At 37.0% G+C, this 17,620-nt stretch overlaps 1 protein-coding gene across 1 annotated transcript in view; it reads right to left on the minus strand.

The window, feature by feature from the left end:
• Positions 1 to 17,620, minus strand: part of znf804a (zinc finger protein 804A) — a 272,515-nt gene that overhangs the window by 56,378 nt on the left and 198,517 nt on the right. The window contains exon 2 of the mRNA XM_073047049.1: positions 7,055 to 7,198. Within this exon, the coding sequence (XP_072903150.1) occupies positions 7,055 to 7,198 (144 nt within the window). The remainder of the gene's footprint in view (positions 1 to 7,054; positions 7,199 to 17,620) is intronic.

Raw genomic sequence — 17,620 nt, forward strand, 5'->3', positions numbered from 1 at the left:
GTGTTATATCATTAGATGCAGAAAAAGCATTTGATAGAGTTGAATGGCCCTACTTATTTTATGTGTTGGAGAAGTTTAATTTTAGTCCGACCTTCATTTCTTGGATTAAACTGATATATCAAACTCCAGTAGCCTCGGTGTTTACTAATAATCAAAGATCTCCATTTTTTCGTTTATTTCGGGGCACTAGACAAGGTTGTCCTCTTAGTCCATTACTATTTAACATCGCTTTAGAACCTTTGGCAATTGCCATCAGAGAATCACAGGATATTTTGGGTATTAATCGTGGAACAGATATTCATAAGGTATCTTTATATGCAGATGATTTATTATTATTCATCTCTAATCCTGAGAAATCTATTCCAGCAGTCTTATCATTGTTGGCTCAATTTAGTGAATTTTCTGGGTATAAGTTAAATCTTAATAAGAGTGAATTGTTTCCTTTGAATAGACAGGTCCCAAATTATGGTATTTTACCTTTTAAATTAGCTAACGATTCTTTTACTTATTTAGGGATTAAAATTACCAAAAACCATAAAGAATTATTTCGGTTTAATTTTTTACCCTTAATTGATCAGATTAAAGGTTTGTTTACTAAGTGGTCACCATTATCTTTATCTCTGATAGGTAGGATTAATGCTATTAAGATGGTTATTTTACCTAAATTTTTATATGTTTTTCAAGCGGTACCAATTTTTATTCCGAAATCCTTTTTTACTAATGTTGATTCAAAAATTTCTTCATATATATGGCAGAATAAAAATCCCAGGTTAGGTAAAATATACTTACAGAAGACAAAGAAGGATGGTGGGTTGGCATTACCCAATTTCAGATTTTATTATTGGGCAGTTAATATTAGATATTTGATATGTTGGTTGAAAGAATGGGATGGTCCTTTTGGCCCTCATTGGGTGAGTTTGGAAACCAAATCGGTTTCTGCTTATGCTCTGGGTTCTATCTTAGGGACATCTCTCCCTTTTGCTCTTTCTAAATTGCCGAAGCGAATTGACAACCCGATAGTTAAATATACCTTACGTATATGGTTTCAATTTCGGAAATTTTTCGGGTTGACTCAATTCATGTTAAATAGTCCTATTGTATCTAATTGTTTTTTCCATCCCTCAATTATAGATCATGCTTTTTTGGCTTGGAAAACTAAGGGATTATTAAGATTTTCCGACTTATTTTTGGACAACTGTTTTATGTCCTTTGAGCAACTAGCTAATAAATATAATTTGCCTAGATTTCATTTTTTTAGATACTTACAGGTTAGGCATTTTTTAAGTACGGTACTTCCTTCGTTCCCAAATTCTCTGTCTTCAGATACTTTGGAAAGTTTGTTTGAATTAAACCCTTTTCAAAAAGGGCTTATATCAAAACTTTATAATATAATTATGAAGATACGTTCAGTGCCCTTTGATAAGACCAAAAATGATTGGGAAAGAGAACTTAATCTTATTATTCCTATTGAGAATTGGGATAGAATTCTTAAATTAGTTAATACATCATCTATATGTGCCAAACATTCATTATTACAATTTAAGGTTGTACATAGGGCCCATATGTCCAAGGATAAATTAGCTCATTTTTATTCTCATATAAACCCTATTTGTGACAGATGTCATTTAGAAATCGCTTCTTTAACTCATATGTTTTGGTCATGTCCACTTTTGAGAAAATATTGGAAAGATATTTTTGATATTATTTCGGCGGTATTGAACATTGATTTACAACCCCATCCTATTACCGCAATTTTTGGTTTACCGATGATGGACTTACTTCACTTATCTCCTTCCGCCTGTCGAATGATTGCTTTTCTCACTTTGATGGCTAGAAGATCTATTTTGTTGAATTGAAAGGAAATTAATCCTCCCACGGTATTTCATTGGCTTTCTCAAACTATGTTATGTCTAAATTTAGAAAAAATTAGAAGTGCTGTATTTGATACTTCTATTAAATTTGAAAAGATATGGAGACCATTTATTCAATATTTTCATATGATGTAATGGCCCTGTGCCGGGCTTATTGGTTTTTTTTCAGCTTTAATCGTATGTATGTTGAGAGGATCGGAGTTGACGTCATTGATGTTTATGTATACTCGTGAGATACTATGAACAGCCCTTTTTTTTTCTTTTTAAAAGTTTTTTTTATTTTTTTTCTTCTTTGTTTTTTTTTCTTTTTCTTGATACTAGATTAGTAGATTAGCTAACTTTCTTAGATAGATTTTTTTTTCTCTTTTTTACACTATATATTATGGAATATCTAAACTTACCTTGTTCATATATATACTATATGGTTTATGTTTTGGGAAACTTACTTATGCTCTATTCATTGTTTATGTATTTCTTTATGTATAATGGGAGTCTATATATTTGTAATCCCTTACCATTATTTGAATTGTATCTCATTCATAATATTCTAAATATTAATAAAAAGATTGAAAGAGAAATTCCTCCTCATCTAAAGGGAAGTCTTTCTATTTTGAGGCTATGCCCTACCGTACTATATTAAACATCCATTCTTTCTAGGCTTTTTAATATCCAATAGGGTTCAATGAGATCACTCCTCATTCTTCCTAAGCATCAGCAAGTATAAAGTTTGATGGTCGAGAGCCATCAAACATGCTTCATACGTGCCTGTCAGTATGAAGATTCTCATGAATCTTCTCTGGATACTCTCCAATGCCAGTGCATCCTTTCTTAGGTAAAGTGTCCAAAAATTGCTACAATTCTATACGTGACCAATGCCTTTTAGAGCATCAGCATTACATAATTGTTTTTATATTCCAGTCTGCTCAAAATGAATGCTAACATTGCATTTGCCTTCCTTACTACTGATTCAATCTGCAAGTTAACTTTTAGGGAATTCTGCATGAAGACTCCCTTTTCACCTATTATTCCTGAATTTGCTCCCCATTTAGAAAGTAGTCTACACTTTATTCCTTCTACCAAAGTGCATGATCATATACCTCCCTGCACTGTATTCCACCTGCCACATCTTTACCCATTTTCCAAATCTGTTTAAATCCTTCTGCAAAATCCCTGCCTCCTCAACACCACCTGCCCCTCACCCACTTGGCCACAAAGCCACCAAATCCATCATCCAAATCATTGACGTGTAATGGAAAAAGAAGCGGTCCCGATACTGATCCCTGCCGAACACCGTTAGTCACCGGCAGCCAACCAAAAAAGGCCTCCCTTATTCCCCTTTGTCTCCTGCCATGCCAGTCAGTCAATCTTCTATCCATGCCAGTATCTTTCCTATAATGCCGTGGACTCTTATCTTGTTAAACAGTATCATGTGTGGCACATCGTCAAAGGCCTTCTGAAACTCTAAGTAAACAACATCTATTGACTTTCCTTTGTCTGACCTGCCTGTTTCTTCCTCAAAGATTTCCAACAGATATGTCAGGCAAGATTTCCCCTTAAGGAATCAATGCTGACTTTGGCATATTTTAACATCTATACTGAAAACTCATCCTTAATAATGGACTCCAACATCTTTTCTGCTACTGAAGTCAGGCTAACTGGTCTATAATTTCCTTTCTTTTGATTCCCTCCTTTCTTAAAAAGAGAGGATGAGATATGCAAGTTTCCAGTCCACCAGAACCATTCCAGAATCTAGTGATTCTTGAAAGATCAGTACTATTGCCTACACAGTCTCATCAGCTATCTCTTTCAGAATCTTGAGGTGTAGTCTATCTGGTCCAGGTGACTTATCTACCTTCAGACCTCTGAATTCCCCAAGCTCATTCTTCTTAGAGATAGTAAATACATTCACTTCTGCACCCTGACATTCTTGCATTTATGGTGTACTGGGAAGACTGACTTCCCGAAGACTGATGCAAAGTAAATTTTGAGTTCCATCCACCTTTTCATTGTGCCCCAAACTACCTCTCCAGTGTCATTTTCCAGTGGTCTGATATCCACTCTTGCCCCTCTTTGGATATCCTCTTTTATATTATTGGCTATCTTGCCTTCATACTTCAACTTTTCTTTCCTTATTGTTATTTTAAGCCTGATTACTATTCTGAATAAATCCTATTAATGCCCAGTCTTGAAAAATCCTGGCGAATCTGTACAATGGTTTAGAGAGATTCTGTTTAATTCACAGAAACAGTTAAGTTCTGCATTACTGTTGACATCAGTCCCCTAAGTTTCTGGATGATGTGTTAAGAGGAGCAGATCTCAACAGGCTTGCTTTCCCTGTTCTCCTCATTAAACACAGTACTGTGACACACACTATCCATTTAACCATTAATTCTATATTTTTATAGTAACTGGAGTTCGCAGGTGCATCACCCCCAGTTGAATAGGGAAAAGCTGGCATTTACTCTTTGTGCTTGAGCTGTTATGCATTAGAGCAACAAAAAAAAAGATTGTAAAATTGGATTCTGTTCCGTTTAATGGTTGCCCTTTTAAAAATAAAATACTGGTTAGAATATTTGAAACTGTTGTTGCAACATTCTAATACTATGACAATTTTAAATACTTCATTGTCCTTTGACATGATATTTATACATATCACAAATGACATTGAGAATTATTGAAAGGAAACAGTTAAGATGACTGCAAAAAGCATTATTATTATCAGTTGGACTTTCAGCTTTTCTAAATATACAGTATGTGATCCCAGTTTTTGAGACACTGGCTCCTGTTTCATGCAGATTTTCATATCTTGGCCAAATAGTCTATAATTATATTATTACATGTTTACAAAGTTTCATGAAATGTCTGTGTGGCTACTTTGGCATGCATTTCACAAAGACAAACAGGTTAACACCCATGTTAAAATGATAAACAAATGTTTGGATGAAACAGCATCTATGGATGTTATCAACAATAATTTCCAGGCTTATATCCTTCAAGAACTTGGGTCAAAAATATTTGTATTGGAAAAGATGGAACTAGATTCTTGGGAAATATAAGGAACATTAATAATTCCAAATGTAATACTGATGGATATGTTTCAAAGCTCTTGCAAAATGTTTGCAGCGTCCTCTTGAAAGCAAACAAGTTACTGGAGGAAGCTGATATTTTGATTTTCACAAATTTGTCAATGTAAAATGCATTATAAAATGCAGTTAAGTCAAAGACAGTATATTATGAAGATAAGGAACAAGAGGCACATTGGTGAGTGATTGTGGTCGGATTGCTGCTCTGTGAATGTGCAAACAGAAAGGAAACTTACAATCAATAACTATTAGTGAAATTATATAACCTTGCAATCACCTTGAAACTCCATCAAATCTGGTCCGACCACAGTAATCAGATAGCACAGTGGGGGGAAATCATTCTAAAGCCTATGGATCATGTAGCAAGAACTTACTCTGCAGGAGCTGAGAAGCACTCAAACACTCTTCTTCGTAAGATCTGCTGGTGCTTATATCAACTGGCATGTGTATGGGTTATTTCTGGATAACAGATGCTGTTGTGACTGAATAAAATTGGGTATGATCCGAGAATGAGATCAGCTCTGATTAGACAGAGAAGTTGGATTGATCAGGTTTAACCACAATTTAGGACGTCTCGGTTATGAATAAAAAATTAGATTTTATTAGCTAGCCATTACTACCTAAAAGTAGTAGAGCTGGAGTCTTACATTAAGCAGCATTTATTAACTTTGGCAATACATCGATATCTATTTTGCTTACTGACTCAATTTATAGCATTGTATCTAAACTTGTATGAATGTACGTTCTTGAGTAGTCATTGATATACTTCTCAATATGGTAAATATTGTGTGGCTTCTTCATTGACAAAAATCCTCAAAAGAACTTATTGTCATACAACAATATTGAAGCTATTTTCAAGTGGAACCATCAATACAGTTGCCAAACATGAGTTAAAACATTAGTTAATTATCTTTCAAAATATAACGATAATATTCATGATGTTTGATGAAAATGGGTTTGAATACTTTCTACCGTCATGAAAAACAGCTTATGAGGTTTTTTTTTAAATTAAACTTTTCTCGGCTGCCACTTTTCCTTTTAAAATCACCTTTCCCTTGCTTGGACTATCATTGCATACAATTGTAGCCTGCCAATGATATGAATCAGAACCAGGTTTATTATCATTGACATGCATTGTGAAATTTGTTGTTTTGCAGCAGTACAATGCAATACATTAAAAAAATTACTGTAAGTTATAATAAGCCACATTAGAAGTTATATCTATAGAGCAAAGTAGTGAACAGCACACACAAAGTGCTGGAGGAACTCAGCACATCAGGCAGCCTGTATAGAGGGGAATAAACTGTCAATGTTTTGAGTCAAGACTTCTCATCAGGACTGGAAAGGTAGCAGAATAAGAAGATGCGGGGAGGGGAAGGAGTGCAAGTTGATAGGTGGAACCAGAGGAGGGGGAGGGGTGAAGTAAGAAGCTGGGAGGTGATAGTTGGAGGAGGAGGGCTACCAAAGGAAGGTAAAGGGCACATGAGGAGATAAAAAGGGGTGAGAGTGGAACCAGAATGGGAACTGGTAAAAGAATGAAGGGGAGAGGAGGAATTACTGGAAATTTAGAGAAATAAATGTTTATGCTTTTGGCTTGTATGGAATATGAGGTGTTGCTCCTCCATCCTGATTGTCAACTCATTGTGGCATTAGTGAAGGATGGACTGACATGTTGGGATGGGAATGGGAAGTCGTACTGGAATAGGTGGACAGAGCCGAGGCAGTAGGAGCTGTTTGTAGGTTCGTGGATTGTTCAGAAATCTGATGGCAGAGGGTAGATGTTGAAGACTACGTGCTCCAAAAGGGTCTCAGTGCACTTGAGACACAAATGCTAGTTTGATTCATTGTTCCTTTCTGTTATTGCTCAACTGCATATCCAAAATCATTTTACATTGATGCAAGGTGGACTGTGTAATAATACAATTAATCACCCTAATAAAACAAACTGAGGCAGTTTATCTTAACACCATTTTCTGTGTCCATCCTAATAAATGCAACAAAGGCATATTGATATTGTTAGAACATGAGTTATTAGTTGAGAATATGTTGGAATATTTCAAGTATGTGCAATATTTCCCAATGCAAGGCCTGTTTCCTTACCTGCTTGTGAGCATGATCATAGGAGTTTATGTGGTTATCGAACTCCTGATGTTTATAATATTGTTTGTCACACAATTCACAGTAGAAGTTGGCTTTCAGATCTTCCAGAGCTTTTGTTATTGTTTTTTCCTTTTCAGCATAATCCTGTGAAGAAATGAGAGAATCTGTCAGTAGGAATGACATCAGTATCAAAATATTCCAGAAACATATTGAATATTCAACAATTATGCAGCCTTAAGCTTCTAACATTCTGACTTACTACATACATCTCACTTTGCAATAGCTGTAAATAATTTCAAGCAATAAGATTTGTAAATACATTGTTAGCCTTGCACATTACCAGTGTTGGCACTCATATTTGTAACAGACTCAGGGTAAGTTTATTCAACTCAAACCAGATTTCCAGATCTGTGTGTCTAAATGCTACTGGACCTTCAATTAATGTAACATGGTGCTCCACATAACAAGTTGTAAAAGTCTAATATTATTAGTATAGTTTAAATGATAGCCATTTTTCCGCAGAACAAAAAAAATGCTAAAATAATCAGCGATATATTTATATATTTATTTATTCATTGAGCTTTCCAAAAATTTAATATCAGCAAGAAGAAATAGACACTAAAATAAAGTTCAAAGATCAAAGTAAATTTATCATCGAAGTATGTATAATGACACCATATACAACCCCAAGATTAATTTCCTTGCAGGCATACTCAGAAAATCCAAGAACCACAATAGAATCAATGAAAGGCCGCACCCAACAACTAATATGCTAGAGAACAAACTGTGCAAATACAAAGGAGATGATAATGACAATGATAATAATAATAATAAATAAGTAATAAATATCAAGAACATGAGATGACGAGTCCTTGAAAGTGAGTCCATAGGTTGTGGGAACAGTTCAGTGGTGGGGTGAGTGAAGTTGAAAGAAGTTCTCCCCTCTGGTTCAAGAGCATGATGGCTGAGGTGTAATAACTGTTACTGAACCTGATCATGTGAGCTCTGAGGCTCATGTACCTTCTTCCTAATGGCAGCAGTGAAAAGAGAGCATGTCCTGGGGTAGTCAGGGTCTCTGCAGATGGATGCTGCTTTTCTATGACATTTAGACGTGCTCAGTGGAGGGGAGGACTTAATATGCTTGAGGGACTGGGCTGTATTCACTACTTTTTGTAGGATTTTAGACATTTTGTTAGACATTAACATTTTACATTTTCACATTCATCATCATTAGTCTTCTGCATGTGATAGTTTTGCAAATTATTTGACATTGCTGTTAGTAAAATTGTAGTTTCAAAGTAGTGTAAAGTTGTATACTTAAGTTTAGAAAGCTGAGAAATGCCAATGTTCACTCCTAGCTAGTTGCAACAATATATGTAAATATGTTTGCTAATCTCTGTAGGTGTGTAGATAATCAGCAATCCTAGGTGTCATCACCTGCACATTCCTTCATTTCCACAGCAACATCAAAAAAGCAGAAATTCAATAACCAAAGTTCTTCCATAGAACAATACTAGATGTATTACTAGGCCTGGCATGACAATCCACCATACGTACTCGCTATACTGAAGCTTAGTGCATTTCCAATTTGAAATAATCTATCATTCCTATGTTATTTTCTTACCTAGACAATCTAACAGATTTAATTCCCATTTACAACCTATTCCTTCTTATTATACAGCTTGTTTACAAAAAGCAAAATGCAGCCAGTCGCTCTAGATTCTATTCATATTTCTATCATCCTTATATGCAAACCTTTTATATTTCTGTATTCCCTGTTGCTACTTTTCATATATCTTTTAAATTTGCTTTTTCTACACACATTTTTGTTCTTCCAGTTAGATATGTCATTTTCACTTAGTTTTACATTTCTGTGTGGATGTGGCAAAGAATCAGTATAGACAGGTTTAGCAGAGAGAGAAAAGAGTTTAAATGGAGTACCTTATGGAAAATATGAGGTTATGCCCTTTGTTGGAAGAAATATTTTTATTAAACGGTGAAACATTAAACAGTGCATGTTGACATAGAGACTTCAGTGTGCAAGTTCATGAGGTACACCAAGTAAATATGTATGTTATTGTATGGGGATTTGTTGAGACTACACTGAATTGAATTGAATTGACTTTATTTCTTACATCCTTCACATACATGCGTAAAACTCTTTATGTTATGTCTCCGTCTAAATGTGCATTGTGCAATTTATAGTAATTTGTAATAAATAATATGTACAACAGGACCATCAATATAGCATAGAAATACAATTGTATCACTGTGAATTAATCAGTCTGATGGCCTGGTGGAAGAAGCTGTCCTGGAGCCTGTTGGTCCTGGCTTTAATGCTGTGGTACCGTTTCCCAGACGGTAACAGCTGGAATGGTTTGAGGTTGGGGTGACTTGGGTCCCTAATGTTCCTTTGGGCCGTTTTTACGCACCTGTCTCTGTAAATGTCCAGAATAGTGGGAAGTTCACATCCACAGATGTGCTGGGCTATTGTCACCACTCTCTGCAGAGTCCTGCAATTGAGGGAATTACGGTTCCCATATCAGGCAGTGATGCAGCCAGTCAGGATACTCTCAATTGTGCCCCTGTAGTAAGCCCTTAGGATGTGGGGACTCATACCAAACTTCTTCAACCATCTGAGGTGAAGAGGCACTGTTATGCTTTTTTCACCACACAGCCGGTTGTACAGACTATATGAGATCCTCAGTGATGTTTATGCTGAGAAACTTAAAGCTGTTCACCCTCTCAACCCCAGATCCATTGATGTCAGTAGGGGTTAGCCTGTCCTCAACCAGCATCTTTGTTTTTGTGGTGTTGAGGGAGAGATTGTTTTCTTGACACCACTGTGTCAGGGTGATGATTTCCTCTCTGTAGGCTGCCTCATTATTATTTGAGATTAGGCCAATCAATGTAGTGTCATTGGCAAATTCAATTAGCAGGTCGGAGCTGTGGATTGCAACAGAGTCATGGGTATACAGAGAATTTAAAGAGATGTACAGGATCTGTAGGTAATCAACAGATAAGACTGAGAGGATGTTTTCTCTTGATGAAGAGAATGCAGCTGGCGGATGGTCTAGAGATAAGGAGTCCGGCTGTTTAGTACAGACTGATGAGGTGGAATGTCTTTTGTTGAATATTTTCAAAGCTTAGATAAAATTCCAGATACAAAACGGACTGACTATAAATGGAATGGGTGGGGAAATGGATAACACACAGAATCAGCTATGATCTCGTTGAAAGGTAGGTCTTCTGAATCTTATCATAATTCATGACTGGAAATATTCAAGATTGACTTTATCTTAAACTTCTGGCAGGAATGTGTTGACCACAGCTGAATTAATTACCTCCTTTTTCCTTTGACAGCCTATAATAAACTACCTTAGTTTCCATTCTAAGCAAACAGGTCAAGCTTTTCATGACCATATGCATCTGCATACATCTACATGAATGGTTACTGACACTTCAAGTTTCTTTCCTTTCCTTCTCAATCTCTCCGAATGTTTTTGTTCCTAACTCTCATACCTGCTGCAGTTGCTGCTGTATCTATTAATTGGATGAGGCTACGGAATCAAACTGTCATCAAAATTTACTCTGAATAAAGCATATGTCCATACCAAATTCATATTTATGAAACAAAGATTTTCTTTCTCATTTTACTGCTCTGTTGTTCTAAATTATATTCTTAATGCGATTATTCTCCTCTTCTAATTAACAATTCCCTTCATCATAACAAAACCCATGTCCATCTCATTTCACTTATTGCCCTTCCTCTCCCATCATAGTTGCATTTCCCATTTCTTCACCTTCCATGCCATTATACTCAAAGATTTCAACTCCCTCTGCTTGAAGACAAACATACCTTTCCCAGCTCCCTTTTAGTATTCTGAAAGGATGACTCTCGTCTATAACAAACAAACTCTCACTTCAAATACTCTGAACACACTTTCCTTTCCAGTGGTACCTTACCAAGTAAGTACAAGAAGTGCTATACCTGTATTTCTAATGCCCTACCCCAGGGGTTCCCACCCTAGCCCAATTGTAGGCCCATAGATGCCTATCATTAACCAAGGGGTCTGCGGACCCCAGGTTGAGAACTCCTGCCCTAGTCCTTTCCAGAGCCCCAGTCAATTCCTCGAGCTAAACCACAGAATTAACAAAGTTTTAAGCTGTTTTTCCATCTTTATTCTACTGCCACAATGAAGCCAAATGCAGGTTGGAGGAGAAATACAGCACCTCACATTCGTCTAGGTAATCTCCAACCTGATAACATAGAATTCAATTTCTCTAACTTCTGGTAACCTCACCCCTCTGTTTCCACCCCCATGACTTTCCACATTTTGGTGGCCCTACCACTACTTCTGTTCTAAATCCTACCCTCATAACTTGCCTATCATCTCCCACTCCTTCCCTTTCTTCCATGGTTCACTATTGACTCTTATCACATTCCTTCTTCATTAGCACTTTACCTATCTCCTCCTAGCTTCTCACATGTTAAAGATTACCTTTATTTATCATATGTATATAAAACATTGAAACATACAACAGAATGTGTCATTTGCATCAAACTAAATCAGCGAGCATTCTGCTATTCTTCTGGCACCACCAAAGCATGCCCACAACTTACTAACTCTAACCCTAACATACATCTTTGAAATGTGGGAGGATATCTTTGAACCTGGAGGAAACCCATGTGGTCTGTAGAAAACTCGTTACAGATTGTGATGGGAATCAAACCCCGATTGGTAGCTGTAAATGCTGTAAAGTGATTATGCAAACTACTACTCTGTCATACTGTGTCCTGATGAAGGGCATTGTCTTGAAATGTCCACTGTTTATTCCCCTCCACAGATACTGCTGACTTGCTCCAACATTTTGAATGTTGAACAATCTGTCCATCTGATTTTAATTATACGTGATCTAAATTCAACCAGTTAATCAGACTATTTTCTCTACAGTCTGAATTTAAGAGCAACTGAGCCTCAGTTTTAGTTCCTGGATTTTCATTTTCTCTGGCACCGATGATTTTTCAAATCACTTTTGTTAACAGTTTCACCATAAATAATTCAGGCATGAATATCACTTTACCTGAATAAATTGAGACCTTGAATAAATATTGGCTATGTCTATGTCTACGAAAAACCCTACAATTCAGAATCTCTCAATTCCATAAGTTTGGGTACAAGAGCATCCAGCAGCATATGTGGAGAAAGCAACCTGAACTTTGAGAAATCCTTCATTTTAACACCTTGGTCAACCTGAATCACTTACAATCCAAGAAATTTGATGGGATGGTTCATAGAAAAAAATGTTGCTGTGCCTTTGATAGTTATATGGAACATTAATAAAACATATTAATATCAGGTGTCACAGAATCAAATAAGGAAAGGATTTCCATTTAATGTATAAATTACATATTCCATAATGTTGAAAAAAATCAGAAAAAAATGAGGAAGAAAGACTTAATTGAATATGTTTTCTGAATTTGTTTTGGAAGTAATATGTTAAACTACCTTTAATAAAAGAAAATAACCTCAGTACCAATGACCCTTTACATAAATCATTAACAAATACATATAACTGATAAAGTCAGAAGCCTTAGTCTCCCAGAGATGACTAATTCCTTGAGAGATGTTTGAATGGTATACTCAGACAGCAATGGAGCAGATTGTGCTCCGTAGGAAACGGCTATCTATCTCCTACTTGACTCTTCACCATGTATTCACTTCCAGGTCAATACACTGACAGACACAGCATGCTGGAGGTCATTCATTAGAGTTAAGGAACTGAGTTCCATTGTACTGAGCTGAGGAGCTGGATGCATTTTGGATGTGTACACCTTTATAACATCATGAATGACCAGTGTACATAGTTATAGATTATTGGGGACTTAGAGTCACTCAAATTTAATGACACGGATTAATGAGGCCATCTGACCCATCGTGTCTGTGACAGTCAAAATAGAACCATCGAACCCAATCCTGCCTTCAGACCGAGATTTGTAACTCTGTGGGTGATGGTTCTTCAGGTTCACTTGGAAGTACTATTTATATAGGATGAGGGTTTCAACTCGACTACTCTTTCGGGAGGTGGGTTCCCGAACACTGCTACACTCTACGTGAAAGAACTTTTTTCAAATTTCCCCTTCAATCTATGACCAATTACTTTAAATCTCTGTCCTTTGGATTTGCAACCCTTCTGTTAAGCAAAGTTGATTCTTCCTACTCATTCTCCTCCTTCTCTCGCCTCAGCCACCTCTGCTCCAAAGACAATGAGCTTATCCAAACTTCCCCAGCATCATTTTAAAAGGTGCAAAAAGACCTTTAAGACCAAAAAGACATGAAAATGCAGAAGCAAAATAGAGTTCCCATGGTCCTTAACTTTTACCCTACTAGGCACTGCATTATCTCCTATTTCTGCAGCATCAATGAAATACCACCATCAGCTACATCTTCTCCTTCCCACTGTTTCGTACGTTCTCTGTGTGACTCTCTGGTCCACTCATCCCTCCTCACATCCCCTTCCCAGATTCCTAGCATTTTCCCCTGCAACCATGGGACGTGCAACACTTGTTGGGTGGTCCAATACCACCTCCCTCACCACTACCCAAGGAACTAAGCAGACCTTCCAGATGAGGAAAAGATTCACAATCACCTCCTCTAATTTTATCTACAATATTCAATGCACAGACCAGGTGACCAACTTCCAGCTGCAAACCATTTCATCTTTTTTTCCTATTCCCACACAAATCTGTTCATCCTCAGACAGTGTGAGATCCAAAAACAAACCAGAAAAGCATTATATAATCCACCTGGTTGTTCATGACTCAACCTCCAGTTCTCCCATTTTTGTCCTTCTCTCACACCCCTTTCTTCAAGCCATATAATCTTCTCTGCTTTCTTTCCCCATGTGGTTCCATCTGCCTACCTCTTCTCTCATATTCCTTTCATCACTTGCCTTACTTATTATTTTCTAGCACAGGCAGACTTTTGTGTTCACAATGATCACCTTCCTGGCTATCTCCACCTGCTCCATCCTCCATCCCTCCACCTGGCTCCATCAATCTTTTCTTTTAGCGTGTGGGTGTGTGTTTTTCTCCATCTGTCATCTGCTTGTCTCTGCCCCTCAAATCCCCCTCTCCACTTCCCCTACCTGGCTCCACCAGCCCATCATTCTTCACGCCTCTAAGGTCCACTAATCACCTTCTGAACCCTGTACCACCCGTTCGACTCGCCTCTTCACTCCTAATGCAGGGTACTCACTTGAAACATCAATGTGGTTTTGCATGAGCATAGCTTGCATTCTAAGTTTAGAAGAATAAATGTAAACAAAAGTTCTAACATGGCTTGGTAGGTTTTGGATGCAAGGATTTACTTCCCCTGGCTGAGGTCTCAAAATGGAGGATAGGTCATTTAGAACAAAGAAGAAAAGATTTTTTATCCACGCAGGCACTAGTAATTCTATATGCTGGAGGGCTGTGGAGGCTGAGACATTGAGTTCATTCCAAGGTCCAATCAATTTCTGGACATCAAGAAACATGGAAGCAATGCAGTAAAATTATGTTCAAGTAGAAGAAGGTCTCAGGAATGATCCTGGTGGTGTAAAACTCCAAAAAATAGGGGAGATGATCTACTATAACTTCTATTATTCCTTTCAGTACTCTAGGAATAATTCCATCAGGACCAGAGGACTTGTTCACCTTTAGTCCCACTACTTCGCTCATCACTACTTCTTTAGTGAGAGTGACTATATCATGGCCCTCACGTTCGGTTTCATCCATTATATCTCTCTTTGGCATGTTAAATGTGTCCTTCACCATGAAGAGTGACACAAAATAGATATTCAAGGCCTCAGCAATTTGCATATTACCCAATATTAATTCACTCTTCTCACCTCCCAAGGGACCTATGTTCACTTTAGCCACCCTTTGCCACTTTATATAAAAGTTTTACTATCTGTTTTTATATTTTGCAGTAGTTTACTCTCATCATCTAGCTTTCCTTAAACCTTGTTAAGTGATTCTTTGTTGCTTTTTAAACATTTCCTAATTTTCCAGTTTTTCACAAGGTCTTTTAGCGACCTTGTATGCACAAATTTTTAGTCTGATGCCTTCTTCTTATTTCCTTAGTTATCCAAGGGTGACTTTCTCCACCTTCATTGTCTTTGCTTTTAACTGGAAAGTACTTTTGTTGAGCACTGTGAAAAATCTCTGTGGAAGTCTTCAACAGTCCCACCTATGTTCCCAAGCTATATTAGCCTGTTCACCCCTCAACTCATCTTAGTTTCTCTTGTTTAGGTATAATACAATGGTTTAGATTGAACTATTGCACTATCCATTTATATGAGAAATATTTTTTCAATCTTTTTATTAAGTTTCCAATAAACAATATTAATACTAATACATAGAGATCAGGAGTACATTAAATACAAATGGAGTCTAACCTCCCAATCTCTTAGTAATTAACCATGAAAAAGATAATTATAATTATAAAAAAGAGAAAAACAGAAAAAAATACCCAAACTAAAACAAACTAACCTAAAAAAAAAGATTATATCACAGTGTACTCCACTCTGATTTTTCTCTTTTCTAACTTTTGCTTTGATCTCTGCATCTTTTTACCTGGATTTTCATCCCTCTGCTACATTCACTTAACCCTCCCCACAGCACGAGCAAACAAACGCAGAGGAATTTGATTTTGGTCTTGCCCAGGTGAAGACCATCCTGCTTGTACTGGTCCCATCTCCCCCAGAACCAGTTTCAATGCCCCAGAAATCTGAAACTCTCAGAATTCAATTACGAATTAGAACTGTTACTCTGTTAAATAACTCTACTAAAATCAAATTAACTAACCAATGTATGTAGGATTATTGTAAAATCTAACACGGTGTTAGCAAAAAGGTTTTCAGTGTCAAAGATATTCTTGAGAAACTCAAATGCATAATAAAAAATCCTTTTTAATAAAAATGGATATTTATAGAATTATTCTACATGAGCAATTTATCCTTGTTTAAGCTGATTAAATTGGGGATTCACTGTAGTCTATTTAGAGTGATGGGAGTTAGAATTGCCCCAGAAAGGGTGCAGAGGAGATTTACAAGGATGTTGCCTGGATTGGGGAGCATGCCTTATGAGAATAGGTTGAGTCAACTCAGCCTTTTCTCCTTGGAGCGATGGAGGATGAGAGGTGACCTGATAGAGGTGTATAAGATAATGAGAGGCATTGATTGTGTGGATAGTCAGTGGCTTTTTCCCAGGGCTGAAATGGCCAGCACGAGAGGGCATAGTTTTAAGGTGCTTGGAAGCAGGTACAGAGGAGATGTCAGGGGTAAGGTTTTCACGCAATGGATGGTGAGTGCGTGGAATGGGCTGCCGGCGGCGGTGGAGGCAGGAACAATAGGGTCTTTTAAGAGACTCCTGGGCGGATACATGGAGCTTAGAAAAATAAAGGGGTATGGGTAAGCCTAGGTAGTTCTAAGGTAAGGACATGTTTGGAACAGATCTGTGGGCCGAAGGGCCTGTATCATGCTGTAGGTTTTCTGTATTTCTATAACAGGAATAAAAAGAAAGTAATCATACAAATTGTATGAGAACTATTTGACCTTACATTTTTTGTCTATTTCTAAACTTGAACATTACCTTTTTAATAAAAATGGATATTTATAGAATTATTCTACATGAGTAATTTATCCTTGTTTAAGCTGACTAAATTGGGGATTCACTGTATCTATTGAGAGTGATGGGGTTAGAATTGCCCCAGAAAGATACATCTACAGGCCTTGAAACTTACTGTTACAAATACGAGGAAACTTGTTCAACAAGTAACAAAATTTATATCTTAATCTTAATGATGCAATTTGGGAGTATCATATGATTCTTATTTTGAAGCTGACAATTCTGACAATTATTTAACATTAATAATTGGAAATCTATCACAATGAAATCACTGTTACAAAGAACCTTTACTATATTATCACTAAACATTTGTGCTTAACCCTACAATATGAGGATGGTAATGAGGATACAGCAAAGAATGACAGATGTAATTAAAATATTGTTTTTGTAGATCACCCAAAAGAGACCCATAAAAGTTTCATAATTATTATGTTAATTTCAAAACAGGCACATCATAGTTTTAATTGGTAACTGCTGGTCTAAAACATACTTTCTTATTTCAAAAATAAATTTTATTCATAATGAAAATATATCCAGTGGTAAGAATAGACAGTGCATGGCTCTCCATTCACAGTGTTGTTCTGTCTACATATTCACAGTGGCATTGATTCTGTACATTAGTAGTGCTGGGCACATTTGAATGTACCATTGCCTCTCGTGCCCATTTGGTGTCATACAAACTTTCGTATGGCTTCCAGAATGGAGCCATCCCTCAACGTTCAGCGGCTACAGGACTCTACACTATAGTTCTTGTGCAATAAGTCTTTACCTGAGCTGTATTGAGCTTCAGTGCATCCCTCCGCACATACTCCTGCAGCCCTGAATGTGCCAATCAGCAACATTCCCACACAGATATCTTACTCTAGAAGACCAGAAAGACCTGTGCAGACTGAAGA

Source organism: Hemitrygon akajei, chromosome 5, assembly GCF_048418815.1.
Source record: "Hemitrygon akajei chromosome 5, sHemAka1.3, whole genome shotgun sequence".
Classification (NCBI taxonomy): Eukaryota; Metazoa; Chordata; class Chondrichthyes; order Myliobatiformes; family Dasyatidae; genus Hemitrygon; species Hemitrygon akajei.